Source organism: Martes martes (assembly GCF_963455335.1).
Source record: "Martes martes genome assembly, chromosome: 14".
In the NCBI taxonomy this organism is placed as follows: domain Eukaryota; kingdom Metazoa; phylum Chordata; class Mammalia; order Carnivora; family Mustelidae; genus Martes; species Martes martes.
This window is the reverse complement of record NC_137902.1, coordinates 51,505,179-51,523,053: the sequence shown is the minus strand read 5'-3', so window position 1 is coordinate 51,523,053 and position 17,875 is coordinate 51,505,179. Positions and strand designations below refer to the sequence as shown.

The following is a 17,875-nucleotide window of genomic DNA, read 5'->3' as shown; positions in this document are numbered from 1 at the left end:
CCCTAAGTGATTCTGATGTACAGCCAGGTTAAGAAGCATTGGGCTAGAGTAGAGGATAAAGAAAGGAGAACTAGAGCCATTCTCAATGAATTAGATTATCTGTTATAAAAATACCATTGACTCATTTTTGGCCTGTGACTATCTCACAGAGGTCTGTCTCTGGCCCTGGTCATCCCCAACTCAGAAGCTCGTTCACAGGTGTTCACCCTCCTCAACACAAGGGCACCACAGAGGGAGGAGCATCCCCTTTCCTGCTGCCTGATGCCCTATTTGTGGGTTCATATAATAGGTGAGTTCCTATTTCCGCGGGTGACTGACACACAGAATGACCATCTTCTTCACGCCCAGTCACAGAATCATGGAACTCTTCTGGTAAGTTCCAGCATGGTCTGTAGGTTTTTGCAGACACACAGCAGCATGGGGTCATGCCCCTACCATATGTTCTTCCCCAGGGAGTTGAAGGAGCCGCCTTCCTCTCCCCAGTGGGCGTGGCCAGGAAGGAGGTGGGTGCCCGGTTCAGTGAGAGACCAGTGTTGCCTCCACATAACTGAGCCAGACCTCAGCATCCTGAGCAGTTTGCTCAGGAGCTTGTGAGAAGGGAGATCTTAAAAGGGGGCCTAGATAGACACAGTCTGGTATGTGACCCAGAGCAGCCAGCCTTCCTTCCCCCAAAGACCCGCTGTCTCCTTCCTCTGGGTTTCGCTGGCTCAGACCATTTTCCCAGGGACAAACTTGGGTCTTCTAGAACATTTGGGTCTTTGTTTCATCTGTCCTGGGACTGTCTCTGGGTACCTCTGACGCCTTCAAGCAATCATTGTTATTGTGGTTTGAAGGCCTTGCTGTTTTCTGAGGATAGTCCTTGAAGTTAAGGACTTAAGGGCCAAAGGGAATTTGGGGGAGCACAGAACTGTGCTTGCTATGAACTGCAGTTGCCAGTTTCTTAAGATCATTCCTGAGGCAGAATACGTTGTGTGTTTTTTTTTATGGCTGCTTTCTTTAATTAAATTTATATTTGGGTGGTTAGCTGGGGGGTTAGGGAGAGGAGAGGAGAACTTTTGTCTGAGGCATTGGAGTAAATGGATGATTTTTAGGTGCCTGAGGCAAAAGTAGGAGAACAGAGGTAGCGCTTCTTAATCTGATTTTATAGAGCAGTCTGCCTTCTTCCTTCTGTCCACATTCTCTTCCATGTTTTCTTTCTTCCCCTACATTAAGTACATCTAGTCACCCAAATGATCCCCTTGAGGTTTCATTCATTCATAATTTTGAATAATGATAGTAGCTAACATGTAGCGTTTCAGTAACGTGGCAAGCATGGTTCTGCATGCTTTACATTTATGCATTTTATTCTGATGACATCCCTAAGAGAAAGGTACAGCTATTCTCCAAATTTTATGGATGGGGGACCTGAAGCATAGAGAGGTTAAATAACTTGACCAGCCAAGGTCACATAGTTGGTACATAGTGGACCCTGGATTCCATTCCAGGCAGTCTGGTTCTAGCACTTTTGCTCTTAAGCAACCTGTAGTCCCTCGTATGACCTGTCATACTGTCTTTAATAAGTGCCATATTGTTTTAAAATACCTGTGGCCTTGTTGCCCAAGTTTTAAAAATTCTTGTCATTTTTTTATTTAATGTGGATGGTCTCAAAAGTATGGTCCAAGGACTCTGGGGGATCCTTAAGTCCCCCTTAGGGAGTCCGCAAGGTCATAACTGTTTTCAAAGTAATACTAAGATGCTACTTGTACTTTGCACTCTTATGAGTGTGCATTGGAGTTTTCAAGTAATTTCATGACCTGTGATACCAAGCTGATTGAATACCAAAGCAGATATGAGAATCTAGCTTTTCTCCTAAACCAAACAGTAAAGAGATTTGCAGAAAAATGCAAAACAGTATCACCCTCTTTTTTTTTTTTTCTTTTTGCATTTTGGAAAATACAATTTTTTTCATAAGAAAATGTTAACACATAATGGATTTATTGGGCCTTAAGGAATTAATAAATAAATATTTGTCAAATTTCTCTATAAAATTAATAGGTATAGCTCTTATGAACGGAAGCTCTAAAATAATTTTTTATACGTAAAGAGGTCTCAAGACCAAAGAACTTGAGAACTACTGATTGAACATAGAAACCCTTGCAATTCAAGTATGGCCCAAGTTCCATAGCATAGGAACTTGTTAGAAATGCAGAATCTCAGGCCCCACCTCTGACCTACCAAGTCAGAGCACAGTTGTAGTGAGAGGTGATTTCACAATGACGGTTGAGAAGTACAGACATAAAATTTATGGACAGAGCCACTCAGCAAATCAGTGACCTCTTGCTGAATTTCTGTCTGGTGGGGCTTTGGAGATTCTCGTCCCCAGTTTTCTACCACCAGATTGCTAGGTGAGGTCTCCTTGCCCATCGAGGTTCTTTAGTCCCACTGTCTACCCAGGGGCTCTCCTCCTGCAAAAGGCGGTTTTCACATCCTCATCAAAAGCAGCTCCCCAGCAGAGTTTATAGCGGCTGTCCTCCCATCTGTGTGCCTCAGAGTCACCTGGAGGGCTTCTTAAAGCAGAAGTGCTGGGTCCTGCCCCCAGTGATTCTGGTTCGTAGGTCTGAGAATTTACAGTTCGAGCAAGTTACCAGGGGATGCTGATACTGCCGGTCTGGGAGGCCAGTCTCTGAAAACCACTGGCCAATAGGAAGTAGACCGAGAAGACTGTAGAAAAGTCCAGCAATATTTATTCGAATTGTTTTATAAACATTTCAGACCCATAGAATTAGGGGATAGAGGTCACTTTTCATTCTAAAACCAGTCTCTTAAAGTATAAAATAATTCAGAAATTCAAAATTTCCCTTTTTGTTAGGGATACATTTATATCTTCTAATACATGGAAAATAGTAAGAAATCTGGCAGGTCACAGGTCATTTAGAACACTCCGGTTCTCTGAAAACAGTAGGAAGACTAAGGTTCAGCTTCCTTCCTTACTAATTGCAAAACCACCATGAGATTTCAGCAAGGAGACATAAATAGCCTGTCAGGTTCATTTATCACTGTTTAAACTGATAACACACCATTCATCCACTTGGTCACAGAGCTGCTTAACCCCAGAAAACAGTAACAGATGAGCACAGACCAGTGAATTTCAATCCCTAGTCACGAGATACATTGTTAGAGCCATCGGATTTCCTCTGCTCCAGAGCTGCCATAAATCCCTGGCCTGGTGTCAGTTCCCAGGCTTGCAAACCCAGTGCTGTCTAGTGATAGGAACCTTTCAGCAAGGTTTGCTGAGCTAAACAGGTGTCTGATGAAAGGTGTGTAATCCTTAAAGATTATCTTCCCCTAAAAGCAGCTAGTAACCCCAGACGCACATAATCCAGACAGATGGGAATTGGGAGTAGCTTGCCAAAGTTCACACTTTGTACTTGAGGAAGTTCATATGTTTTGGTTCCAGATGGTAGAAGATGAAGGTGTGCAAAATGAGGGGTGGCTGCCTTTGTGGGGGGGGAGATCCTTATCCATGAACATTATTCCACTTCTGGTCCAGTGTACAATTTTGAAATATTACTAGTTTAAAAGGAAGGAATGTTTCATATTAAACAAGGGTTAACCTTCCAGTTAATATGCTGGGAGCTGAATTAATTTGGGAATTTAGGTCTGTAAAAACAAATCTTGACCTTGTCTAGATAGCTCCCTCCTTATCCTAATAGATCTGTCTACACAAAGGCAACTTTCTACCACTTTTTTTTTTTTTTCCGTCTCCCTAGAATGGAGTTAACCATTTCAAACACAAGGAATGGGGCTGGTTAACATGAGAATTGATTCTTACTATAAGTAGGTCAGCCTTCAGAGAAGCGAGGTAAATTGGGGTCCTATGCAGTCAGTATAGTTTAGAAATGCTACTTTTTGCAGACATCACATTGTTCTTAACTTCCCCCTTAAGAAAACATTTCGGTAATCTTTTGAGTGAAGTGTGTGGTCCATACACTGAAACTCAGACCTCATCTTCCTTTGGTTAAGTTCTTGCAGTAAAGCAAAAGAGGAGGCCAGCTTTCAGTTTTATGGAGATAGTTGATGAGGGTGAGGGGCTTACGGGCCAGTCAGTTTCCAATTACAAGTCTCCTGATCACAGAATAAGTGTTGTTCGCCAGCACCTCTGGCTCACAGACAATTTAAAGGGAATAATTTCACCAGCAATTAATTACATTGCAGCTACTGGGATTTGTCCTCCAAACACCACTTTGTTTTTAGCCTGAACAGCCAGGTTCCCCGAGGGGGATAGTTCAGGTTTTCTGATTGAAAGTATCCTCAGTTAAGGAAAGGTGTTCGGGCACCGTGGGAATCTGTTCACCGCGGGTGTATTGTACTTGTTTCAGATCTTCAGGATAATATACCGGCTTCCAAGATAAGTACTTTTTATTTCCCTGCATCTTAGATCAGTTACTTGGAATCTTTTGGTAAGTCAAATGTAAGAGCTGTAACATAAACCACCACATCACTGTAATAAACAACCTTAATGTTCTTAGAAAAATTATTCTGTCAGTTGGCTATATAGTAATTACGAATTGAGGAGCCTAGAAAAAGGAGAAGGAAACAAAAGATAGCAAGAAATTCATTATTGAAGTCACTTCCATGTTACAAAGGTCAGAGTGGGAGTGCCTGGGTGGCTCAGTGGGTTAAGTTTCCGACTCCGGGTTTCGGTTCAGGTCATGATGTTGCGGTTGTGGAATCGAGCCCCACGCAGAGTCCACTTCAGATTCACTCTCCCTGTCCCTTTCATTCTCTCTTTCTCTCTCTCTCTCTCTCTCTCTCAAATAAATAAATAAATATAAATAAAATCTTTGGAAAGAAAGAAAGAAAAAAAACAAAGGTCAGATTAGTGAAGTGCTACCAGCTACAACTTTCTTGAGGGAAAGTGCCTCCTGCAGGCGAAGTTTCAGTTCTGTATCAACCTAGTGCACCTGTGGAGTAGAGTAGACAACTTTGTTTTCTAAACTATACATTTTAACATACTACATGCGATTTCACTTAAATAGTAAGGGGTCAGAAATTGACCTTTGGTCGTTTTGATTGTAGAAATGGATTCCATTTAATTTTAAAATGTCCCCTTCAGGAGGAGACTGTGGACTTATAAATGACTTTCAGCTTAAGTACAAGATGCTTCCATTGGGATAAGCTCCTTGAGGGTCTCCTGAGCCAGAGAAGGAAAAACTACCTCCAGGGAATGTAGTGATACCTTTAGACAGTGGCTTGTGTGGTCCCAAACGTTGGTGCCCAGCATCCCTGAGATCTTGCTTGATATTTCCTGGTGGGAGTTTTGGTGTATGATTTTTTTCTCCCCGGGACCCAGGAGAGTATCACCTGCTGGCAGATGTTGGTAGCCTTCCTGCCCTGTGGCCTTCCCTGCGGTGTACGGGTGCTTGTGGTGAAAGTCCGTGGGCTCAGCAGGCTCCCTATACGCGTGCTCAGCGGGGCTTGGTGCCCTGCCGCTGCCTCCCCAGCCCACCTCAGGCCACAGGATTCTGCCGTGGCAGTAGCAGCCACAGACCACACACCGTGTCCACGGCAGGAGTCCCCGGAGACCGCCACTTATCGTGGTGGGAATCTCAGGTGCTGTAAAGCTTATGCTGAAATGCTCTCCACAGACCCCAGGTTGCCTGAGAGTTGCAGGGACCTGAGCGGTTCGGGCTGAGGACCTGATAAAGGTGTGTTCTTACTACCTCCGGGTGAAAACGTGAACAGCTGTGTAAAATGGGTTTTGGGGAGGGTTCGACGTGAGCCCAGGGTAGGGATTGAGGGAAGAGGAGACAGAACAAAGAAACCCACGTGCTCCTGAGCGAGGTTGCTCATAGCAGTGGAGAATAGAAGGTAGGACGGGCACTATCGCCTTGTGACTGCTTTGGTTGTATAGAAATCTTCCTGCTGGGCTGAGGGAGTGGGTGTCTGTGTTTCTAACTGTGGGGTTCAGATAAGAACCAGTGAGGGACTAGGGAATTTCACAGTCACTGCAGGAGACTTTTAACCATAGGATCTCGTGGTCACAGGGGCAATAGTTCCATAGCCTGGCTACTGTAGTCCTCTACCCCCAACACAGGCACAGAGCTGGGTCCTCCAGCCAGCAGGGTAAATTGCTCAGCATGTGCCAAGCACTTGGGAGGCAGGTGATGGACGTGCCAGTTACCTGTGGTGGGAGGTCTGGGCACCCTTTGTACTTGAGCGGCAGAACCCTCTTCTCCAAACTGACAGGGCACGATCTGGGCTGGATTGAACACCGAGAGGTCGTCACTGTTAGCATTCCTGACACACTGCTCCTGAGAGCCTCTCTGTGCAGCTGAATGACGTTGTCGACAGCGGCTTGACTGGAAAATGTTGTGCTTGTTTGCATTCAATCAACTACGTTACACTTAAACTTGAGTTAAGGAGGCAAATAAGTCAAAAGACTTCAGGAAAGCCTTAAGTTAAATATATGCTTGTTCTTTATAATGACATTCAGATTAAAACCGTCAAAATGCGAAATGCTGTGGTTACACCCCTCTAGGGTCAGAGTGGATTTCTTGTTCTCTTCTTTCTGCATTATCTGCAGTGATTTTGAGAACCAGGAGAATGCATCAGAGGCCTGATTTCTCCTTCTAAGAAAAAAATCCAAAATTGAGAAAATTCTTGAGACTGCAGCCATTTTGGAAATGTAGATAAAGAAGATTTGGGTGGTTTACAGAGCACCATGATTTTGTAATTGCTGCCACCTACTGTATGTGGCTGATGTTTGTTTAAATTTAGGAAGCTCATGAAGGTGAGGCTATTGAAATCGATAATTAGAGCAAGGTAGACATCATTAGTTTATAGCATTTCTTCTCTCCTCCGTAAGTGGTTCTTAATTACCAAGACAGCTGCCAGCTTTCATTCATTACCTTCAAGTGGATTTGAAGTTCTAAATCATTTTAAAGTTCCTTTGCCAAGGAACCTTCACCATAACGCTGTAGAGTGCACATTCAGAAGCTTATTGTGCTCGGGGATTTTCTGAATATACATGAAACAGTTAGTTTTAAGGAGGTTGTTTTGTTCTAATTTGTAGAAGCAGCATTCTGGGGTTGGATTATAAATTAATTTACATGAAAGGAGTGAAAGTAGCGCTAGTGAAGCTGATACGAATTGCAGCAGTTGACTTGAAAGACATTCTCTCCTTAGTCCCACAACAAAGCTTCAGATCAGCCGACTAGTTAAATGTAACAAGCAATATAGAATCCGAGTCAACAGAGACCCTTCTCCTTTATTAAGACCCAGCTGTCAAAGGGTCATTAGGTCCTTCCTGCGGAAAACAACTTGCCCATTAATGTTTGGGGTGGTCCCTCGACAGGCTTTCGGAGTAAGTGCCTGACATTTCGTTTTTTGAAAGAATCTAAAGCTGGTGGGAAACTTGGATGTTGAAATTGATCAGAAGTAACGTCCTCAACCTGAGCTTTGTTAAATATGCCATGACGTGTATTTGGAACACTGCCGCTGGCTATAGGAATGGACTTACAGTGCTACTACAAAAGGCTCAGAAGCATAAACTTGATGGAGATCAGATCACTATGACTGAGAAGGACCGCATACATAAAGTCTGATATGCTGTTTTTACCTTGTGGTAACGTTATTTCCAAGTGGCCCCCGATCCAGTGTCTGAAAACACCACACTGAGGTCGACTTTGGCTTTTTCTGCCCTAGGCTATTTGCTTTCTAGAAGAGAAGGCCAAGCAGGGTCTCCTGAGAAGCCACTCTCTGATCTGGGCCGCCTCTCCTACCTGGCTTACTGGAAGAGTGTCATCTTAGAATACCTCTACCGCCACCAGGAGAGGCACATCAGTATCAAGGCCATCAGCAGAGCCACGGGCATGTGCCCCCATGACATCGCCACCACCCTGCAGCACCTCCACATGATTGACAAGCGGGATGGCAGGTGAGTACCAATGTCTGGGCCTCGTTGGCGGCCTCTCAGGCAGCTTACTCCAGTAAGGGTCCCTGGCATTAGAGGGATACATTCCAGTTTAAGATAAGAGGTTGATAGAAGGTATTATCAAAACCTTTCTCCTAAATAGAAAACAGGAAGTGATACTTTTTTGCTGGTCAGATTTCCATTTGCTGTACCTTTTCATTGACAAGCTTTCTCATCAGTCGTACCCTGCGTAATAGTGCTAGCATTTGTCAATGTGTGAAGGTGAAATAAAATTTCAGCTTTTGATTGCACTTTGTTCTGCCTCATCGCATTGCAGATTTGTCATCATTAGGAGGGAAAAGTTGATATTGGGCCACATGGAAAAGCTGAAAACCTGTTCCCGGACCAATGAACTTGATCCAGAAAGTCTAAGGTGGACCCCAATTTTAATTTCTAATGCTGCAGTTTCTGAAGAGGAGCGAGAAGCTGAGAAAGAGGTAATGATTGGCTTCATCTGCCTAAGTTGTGTGACTTCAATCTTGCAGGATTCTTAAGCTAGGAAAGTCATTAACCGTCGTTGTCAAAGGCTTGGTTATGTAGAGAGAGCTTGTGAAATGATATGGCACTAATTTATCCTAACTGAGGTTGCATGGTAAGACATGATAATTTTATTGAATTGAGTATGAAAAATGAAACATTTATCATTGATCACAAAGCAGCATTTTTCACTACTGACAGCATGTAATCAGATCACATTTGGTGCTGAGCTCCAAGGCTGCAATGTCAATCGATTCTTTGTGTTTATGAACTTGCTTAAAGTGCTCCATGCCAGTGAGCATGTAATGTAGTGATAAAGGACTCAAATCAATTCGCTGCATCATTAATACTGCTAAATATCCCATGAAACCCAATCTTCTTTGATTTGTTATCCTAACTGATGCAAAAGAGTCCTGAGATGATGCAGCTGGAATGTTGCTTGGCTGGCTGACTGTCCTGGTCAGAAACGACTTAACAGATCCTTTGCCTTTGATCCTTGGAGACTCTGGCTTAACTGCCCTTTCACTGGCCAACCATTTCTACCCTCCCTGCCCTCCCTTAGGCTGAGCGGCTAATGGAACAAGCTAGCTGCTGGGAAAAGGAGGAGCAAGAAATCCTGTCCTCTAGAGCGAACAGTAGGCAATCACCTGCAAAAGTACAATCGAAAAATAAATATTTGCATTCCCCGGAAAGCCGGCCAGTGGCAGGGGAGCGAGGGCAGCTGATGGAGCTGTCTAAAGATAGCAGTGAAGAGGAGGAGGAGGACGACGAGGAGGAGGAGGAGGAGGAGGAGGAAGAGGAAGAGGAGGAGGAGGAGGAGGAGGAGGAAGAAGAGGAAGAAGAGGAGGAGGAGGACGAAGAAGAAGAAAATATTCAGAGTTCTCCTCCGAGATTGACTAAACCGCAATCAGTTGCCATAAAGAGAAAGGTATGTGTCTGTTTAGATTCGCAGTCTGAGTCCGCTTCAATCAAATCTTGTCATTGGAGGCAATCTATTAGCATTTGTTTCACTCTCTATTCTTTAGATGTAGTTTATTTGTACATGGTCCTGCTGATCATATATCATCATCGTTTATCTTAGAGTCATGATTGTGTTTACTTTGTGAGGTTTGTTACTGCTGGGACAGGAAAACAGGGATAGGCAGGCTTCCTCGTCTAGTAGTTACTGCCACCTGCTGGTTTGTGGGACTAGAGTAAGTCAGACTCCTGGAGCAGAAAAGGGCCCTGGAGAGCACTTAAACCACCCTTCAGTGCATTTTGATGAAAACACCAAGGCCTAAGGAGGCTAGGAGACTTGTCCAAGGTCACACAACTCCTTAGGAGATAGAGCCAGAACCAGATGAGTACCCTGACTCCAAGTCCAGTGCCCCTGATAACTATTTCTTTTTTTTTGTTCCTGGCATAGAATAAGAAGGTGAGAAGGTATTTCGGGCTCTCCATGCTGATACTGATTCTTTGTGTTTGTGGCCAAGTCACAGTGCTGAAATTTTCGTAGCCTGGTGGTCTCTCTAAATATAGCTTGTGCAGAAAGTAAAAAAATTAATTTTGTTCTTAGGTAATTAGTTGTTCAACCCAGATCTGATATCTTTGTCTTCAATATCTGTGACATAGTGAGGAACCAGCTATTGTTAGTATAGCCAAGGCTTAGAGAAATAACACAAGTTAGGGCTCTGCCCCAAGGTCGTCTCCCTACTGCGTCTTGAAGAACCCTCTGTCCTAACTCACAGCCTGGTGAGCTGTTAGTGGAAGGGCAGCTGCAGCGACGGGGGTAGAAAAGAGCATCCCAGAAAGTAAACTGCAGGCTTGGGAGTCACCTTTGGATTTCTTACAAGGAAAATGTATTCAGGTATTATGTACTACAAAAGAAATTTGTCTTAAAAACATCAAAAACCAGAATTATCCAAAGCATGATATGGATTCCTATCATATAAATGGATTCCATCTGGAGAAAACCAGTTCTTTATATTGGGTAAATTCTAGTGGGTTAGGGAGGACAGGCTGACCGGGGGTGTTAATAACCATAAATGGTAAATTACAAAATATGATTATCAGGTTTAAATGTGAACGTTCAGAGAGTTAATGTGAGCCAACAGTCTTTGATACAGTTTATTTAGAGTTTGAGTTGTAACCAAGCATATTGAACCTTCTTTGCAAAATATTTTAAATCATTTTTCAGGCCCCTTATTGACAGATTACATTTTAGCAGCAAATGGGCTATTCCTGTATTTTAATTTTGCCTCATTAAATACTTTCTTGCTTGGGCGAAAGTATTTTATAATTGCTATTACGGAGAGTTATCTGTGCCAGCCTGTGGTGCAATTAGGGAAAAAAATTGTGTCTTAAATAGATATGACGGATTTCACATGTGTTTTCATTCTTTAGATGCCTCTGTAATAAGATATTTTATACAGTTATGTGTTGCTGACATCCATGTAGTCATCAGTACATGACTCTAAACATTTTAAATAGTAGAATAATCCTTCTAGACCCGTGTCCTCTTCCCCTTTTCCTCATTCTATAGTCCTGTGAAACGGGAAACGACGTTAGCTTTGTACACTGTCAGATCTCCTTCGCGTATATAGCAAGTGCTCCGTGAACAGTTACAGGGTATTAAATGAGTGACCCAGTGGCTAGTCAATTATTGCCACATTTATGGAAACATCTGTGTGCGTGATGACTGAATAGCGATATACAGAATATTGGAGTCTGCAAGTACCACTGGAAAATGGATGCTAGAAAAGCAAACCTTCGCTCTTAAAATCTACAGTTAAGCTGAGGCGATGTTCCCTCTCAAAGCATCTTCTTGAGTAAACAACTGTTTTATTTGGAAAACACTTGCCTGTGTAGTTAGAGCCCAAGAGGGATGTTAAACATCACAGGGAAGGTTAAGTACAAAGGCATTACAGAAACCTCCATGTGTAAGATGCTCAGACAGTCCTTCAGTACGTGTTTGCTACCTTTCGACTCGAACATTTAATTTCTCATGAGCTCTTATGTATTATGTTTGGAATTAATTTCAGAGGCCTTTTGTGCTGAAGAAGAAAAGGGGTCGTAAACGCAGGAGGATCAACAGCAGCGTCACAACTGAGACCATTTCTGAGACGACCGAAGTCCTGAACGAGCCCTTTGACAACTCAGATGAAGAGAGGCCAATGCCGCACCTGGAGCCTACCTGTGAGATTGAAGTGGAGGAAGACGGCGGGAAGCCGGTCCTGAGAAAAGCATTCCAGCATCAGCCTGGGAAGAAAAGACAAACAGAGGAAGACGACGAAAAAGACAATCATTGTTTTAAGAGTGCTGACCCTTGTCGAAGTAAGTGGAGGGATTACAAAAATCTCATCCTTGTGCATGTCTCGTATGTGACCGCCCAGAGGCAGCTCAGAGGTTGTGTCGACCCAGCAGGAGTGAGAGCTCGTCTGTCCTCGCTCATTCATAAAAGGTTCTATCCCTTCTTCCTGGAACTGGGTTTTATTTTAAACAACTTCTAAGGCCAGAACATTCCTCTAGGTGGGTTCATCTTACTTTCCAGAAATTGGCTTATCCTTAAAAACTCTGAAGTCTTTCAATAAGTAACACATGCATCTCCTTGGTTCTCACAAGTACTTTTTTTCCACACTTAATATTTCCGGAATCAGGGCTTATATTCCTGTCAGCGTCAGCACTGAACGCCGTAGTTTCTTTCTTCCTGAAAAATAAATTTAGTAAACTGATGATGCGGCTTATAATTAGTGGTGTTGTAGGATACATTATTATCAAGAATCATTGAAACTTGCCCACACCGTCAGTATTAGCTTTGATAATATAGGATAATGTGGAAATCAGGAAATTGTCTTCCTTTTAAATTACTATTTTTAATTTGCGGTTGGCAGGAACACCCCACCCCATTCTCTTAAAAAAAAATTGCTAACACCAGTGAATCGTCTATGATACCCTGTTTAAAAGCAACCATTCCTTGCCTTTTGGCTTGGATTTTTGAGTTCCCTGCTGAATCATAAGGATCTATGGACAGTCTCTCTGCTCTGCAGCTGAAATGACTCTATTTAAAAACTTACTCTAGGGGCACATGGGTGGCTCAGTGGGTTAAAGCCTCTGCCTTCAGCTCAGGTCATGATCTCAGGGTCCTGGGATCGAGCCCCACATCGGGCTCTCTGCTCAGTGGGGAGCCTGCTTTTCCCTCTGTCCCTCTCCCTGCTTGTGTTCTCTCTCTCAAATAAATGGACAATATATATTTTTTGATAAAATCTTTAAAAAGAAATCTCTTTATATTCCTAAGTGCAGAACGTTACAGTAGAAATAAGATTAGCTGAGTTAAAATGAATATGACAGTTATGGTTTGTTTCTTATTTACTGTAGTGTTCAAACCTTACACTCAAGCAACAGATTGATCCTAAATGCAATGTGGACGGAATTAATGATCAAAAGAATACCTAGAGTATAAATATTCAATCATTTCATGGCAAATACATTATAGTTTGTGTCATGCAAAAATGATGATCCTCTAGTAGATTACAGATGGATTTGTATTGGGGAAATTTAGGTATTTCTTCATTTGTGTCAGAGGTGCACAGTTGATTTTAATGCCAGAGAGAACATTCAAATCAAAGTAAAAAATGTCATCGGAGATCATTTAAATCCAGTAAATGTCCACAAACAGGAGTTCACTTACTCAGGATAGATATGTGGATTAGGCTTCTGTTCATTTCTCCTTGACAGTGGTGTTTTAGAGATGAGTTCGCTTTAGTCCCTTTCCCCCTGTGGTTTCTAATTTGTACATGTTCAAATTGATTTTTTTTTTTTTAACATTGTGGAATTTCTGGGCTTTTACATCAGAACGTCTTACTTGTTAAACTCAAAGCAGTTTATCATAGTTGTCTATATCCATGTGCTTTCTATAAAAAGCACAACTTTCTGTTGGAGTGGGGAGGAGAAGGAGGGAGGGACTATTTGAGACATTTATTATTTTCCCAGACCTAGGTTCTTTACTTGGTTTATAGCACATTATGATTCTATATTAGTTTTGATTTTGTCTTTATCTTCAATTCTTAAAATCAAAAGCAGTGTATACTGATTTAGAAGAATGAATTCAAGTTGTTCAAGGTGATATTTTCTAAGACTTTGTTTTTCTTCCTCCCATTTCTGTCTCCTCGCTAAGACAATACGGATGACGATACAGATAACTTGAAAGACAGCAGTAGAGACAATCCCGAACCTCTAAAGTGCAAACAAGTATGGCCAAAAGGAACAAAACGTGGTCTGTCTAAGTGGAGGCCGAACAAAGAGAGGAAGACCGGATTTAAACTGAACTTGTACACCCCGCCAGAAACACCCATGGAACCTGATGACCAGGTAACAGTAGAAGAACAGAAGGAGACTCCGGGGGACAAAACCAGCCCCACTCCCACCAGGCTTGAGGAGGAGGTCAAGGAAACCATGGAGCCCCTGCTGCCTCGGGACGAAAACAGAAGGGACGAAACATGTGCACCTATAAGTCCAAATAAGTCGCCAGATGAAAAACCGGAAGATGATCTAATCAAACCTGAGGAGGAGGAGGAGGAGGAGGAGGAAGAGGAGGAAGAAGACGACGAAGAGGAGGAGGAGGAGGAGGAGGAAGAGGAGGAGGAAGAAGAAAATGTGGAAAAAGACCCAGGTGGTGCTAAAAATCAGGAGAAAGAAGAACCAGAAGTCTGCTTGGACAAAGAAGACCCTGTTCCCTTGGACGATCATGAAGAGGAGGAGGAAGAGGATGAAGAGCCATCTCACAACGAGGGTCATGACGCAGATGATGAAGACGACAGCCACATGGAGTGTACAGAAGTGGAGAAGGAAGAACGCCCGAGAGAAGCCTTCAAAGAAGTCCTGGAAAACCAGGAGGCTTTTTTAGACCTTAGTGTCCAGCCGAGTCATTCGAACTCAGAGGTCTTAATGGACTGTGGCGTTGACCTTGCAGCTGCTTGTAACGGTGAACCTAAGGAGCTTGCTGGAGACCCCGAAGCCACACCTGAATCCGATGAGGAACCCCCGGAAGAACAGGCCCAGAAGCAGGACCGGAAGAGCAGTGAAGAAGCAGGTGCCGAATTCAAAGAGAGAAACAGCACAACCATGGAAATCGACTCCGAGACCGTTCAGGCGGTTCAGTCCTTGACACAGGAGAATAGTGAACAGGATGACACTTTTCAGGATTGCGCCGAGACTCAAGAGGCCTGTAGAAGCCTACAGAACTACACCCATGCAGACCAAAGTCCACAGATCGCCACCACTCTGGACGACTGCCAGCAGTCAGACCACAGTAGCCCCGTTTCATCCGTCCATTCCCATCCTGGCCAGTCAGTACGTTCTGTCAACAGCCCGAGCGTCCCTGCCCTGGAAAACAGCTATGCCCAAATCAGCCCAGATCAAAGTGCCATCTCGGTGCCGTCTTTGCAGAACATGGAGACCAGTCCCATGATGGATGTGCCGTCGGTGTCCGACCACTCCCAGCAAGTCGTGGACAGCGGGTTTAGCGACCTGGGCAGCATCGAGAGCACCACGGAGAACTATGAAAACCCGAGTAGCTACGACTCCACCATGGGCGGCAGCATTTGCGGAAACGGCTCTTCGCAGAACAGCTGCTCCTACAGCAGCCTCACCTCCAGCAACCTGACGCAGAGCAGCTGTGCCGTCACCCAGCAGATGTCCAACATCAGTGGCAGCTGTAGCATGCTGCAGCAGACCAGCATCAGCTCTCCCCCGACCTGCAGCGTCAAGTCTCCTCAGGGCTGCGTGGTGGAGAGGCCTCCGAGCAGTAGCCAGCAGCTGGCCCAGTGCAGCATGGCCGCTAACTTCACGCCGCCCATGCAGCTGGCCGAGATCCCCGAGACGGGCAGCGCCAACCTTGGCCTGTATGAACGAATGGGCCAGAGTGATTTTGGGGCTGGGCATTACCCACAGCCGTCAGCCACCTTCAGCCTTGCCAAACTACAGCAGTTAACTAATACACTTATTGATCATTCATTGCCTTACAGCCATTCCGCTGCTGTAACTTCCTATGCAAACAGTGCCTCTTTGTCCACACCGTTAAGTAACACTGGGCTTGTTCAGCTTTCTCAGTCTCCGCACTCCGTCCCCGGGGGACCCCAAGCACAAGCTACCATGACCCCACCCCCCAACCTGACTCCTCCTCCGATGAACCTGCCACCGCCTCTTTTGCAACGGAACATGGCTGCATCGAATATCGGCATCTCCCACAGCCAAAGACTGCAAACCCAGATCGCCAGCAAGGGCCACGTCTCCATGAGAACCAAATCGGCATCTCTGTCACCAGCCGCTGCCACCCATCAGTCACAGATCTATGGGCGCTCCCAGACTGTAGCCATGCAGGGTCCCGCACGGACTTTAACCATGCAGAGAGGCATGAACATGAGCGTGAACCTGATGCCAGCCCCAGCCTACAACGTCAACTCTGTGAACATGAACATGAATACTCTTAACGCCATGAATGGGTACAGCATGTCCCAGCCAATGATGAACAGTGGCTACCACAGCAATCACGGCTACATGAATCAAACACCCCAATACCCTATGCAGATGCAGATGGGCATGATGGGAACCCAGCCATATGCCCAGCAGCCAATGCAGACCACGCCCCACGGTAACATGATGTACACGGCCCCCGGACATCACGGCTACATGAACACGGGCATGTCCAAACAGTCTCTCAATGGGTCCTACATGAGAAGGTAGGCAACAGGGGCAGTCACAAGATCCGCCCCCCCACCCCCGGCATCACTATCGGATTGAATCTGCACAAATACCTTTGAAGAGTACGATTTCAAAACCAGCAATTGGTGTGAATGCAAAAACATTTGTTGGCACCATTTATTTAAAAAAAAAAAAAAAAAAAGCTGTATGCAGCAGAAAGCCTTATACAAGTTGTTTTTCTTTTTTCCTTTTTCTTTTTTCGTATCTTTGTTTCTGTTACTTTTATATGAAATTCTCTGCAAAGGAAGGCCTCTCTGGACTACAATTTGAAGGCAGTCACTTGTTGTGCCTGCTTCCATTAAATGATGTGGATATCAAGCCCCGCCCCCACCAGATTATCTGTTTTAATACTGAACCTAGAACTTTTTTTTCTTCCCTGTCCACTCCATGTAAATGCCTTTAGCATTTCAGTTATTGTATATTTTGTTTAAGGTGACACTTCAGCATGCCGCTAATGTCTTTGTTAGTGACAGTGCATTTTGTAGTACTGTACAAGTGTTGTGCTAACAGTAAGCCATTTCTTAAGTTTTTTGCCTTGATTAGGGTGCCCTAATTTGAGGGTTTAAAAAAAAACTATATTTTTGTTAATTATAAAACTGTAAAGAGCTATAAAAGCTATTCCCATTTGGTTAGTCAAAAAGGGTTTTATTGCTAAATGTTTGGTGTAAAGTTGAGACCCTTTTCCATTTTGGTGACAGATTTCTTTGGGGAAAAAAGGCAGCTTTCTGTTTTATAAATGCAGACTTCTGTTTATTGAATGAAGCATATCTCAGTGTTTATCTGTCAGGTTTTGAAACATTTCATATATGTCCAAATACTTGGCAGGATTTAAAAAAAAATAGTGAATTTGGTGTAAAGTTGCTATTTTATGGAAATGCCTCTAACTTTACATTTTCATTCCATCTGTAGATTTTTCTATCTTTATAAAATATTGGAGTTATTTTTTAAGGAAAAATAGAGAAGTAGCTTGTGAATAGCTCAAACTAAGCTTACAAACCGCATGTAAAAAAGCAAAAAAGTTATTTGTGTCTGTTTATATTGCTTCCTTTTTTGTAGCCTTTGTACCTGTACAGGGTGACTGTAAGGGCCAAGCAGGAGAGGCGTAATCCTTGTATAAAATAGGAGCCAGCGACACTCTTGTATTTATCTGTTCTCTTTTTAGTCAGTCACTTCAAAAAAAAAAAGAAAAAAAACAAACAAAAAAAAGCTGTACATTTTAACATAAAATAAATTATGATGAGCCATTTTTAGCCTCTTGTGTCCTGTCATATTATGATCGATAGAGAATGACCAATTGAACTGTATCATGTGTCACATCTCAGAAACACATACACATTTTGGGAAAATAAATTATTTAGTGTAAATTGGAGTTATGAGATTTTCTGATTTGTTTGACTTTGGGGGAGGGGGTTGGCAATAAATAAGAGTAATATCTAATAAAACCATCACATATACCAAATACCTATTTAATAAATTAATTTATAATGGATTTTAATGCTTTTCATGAAAGTTTATTTTATGCTGGTGCATACCTTCTGTATGCCAATCATTGTCTTTAAAATAAAGTGAATTTGTTTTTTTCTTTTTGACTTTGATCTTCATTTGCAAAGGGATCCTGCACCAATACCCGTTTGCCTCATTTGTACAGTCTGTATAAACACCCCTCAGGGCCTTAGCACAGTGGTAGCAGACTTCATTTTTATAAAA

The 17,875-nt window shown here is 43.4% G+C and overlaps 1 protein-coding gene across 1 annotated transcript in view; it reads left to right on the top strand.

Annotated features, from left to right (window-relative positions):
* Positions 1–17,414, top strand: part of KAT6B (lysine acetyltransferase 6B) — a 185,858-nt gene extending 168,444 nt beyond the window's left edge. Inside the window, exons 14-18 of the mRNA XM_080823740.1 lie at positions 7,687–7,918; positions 8,232–8,391; positions 8,994–9,359; positions 11,452–11,743; positions 13,584–17,414. Coding sequence (XP_080679866.1) covers positions 7,687–7,918; positions 8,232–8,391; positions 8,994–9,359; positions 11,452–11,743; positions 13,584–16,150 — 3,617 coding nt within the window. The 3' untranslated portion in view covers positions 16,151–17,414. The remainder of the gene's footprint in view (positions 1–7,686; positions 7,919–8,231; positions 8,392–8,993; positions 9,360–11,451; positions 11,744–13,583) is intronic.
* Positions 17,415–17,875: the final 461 nt, after the last annotated feature.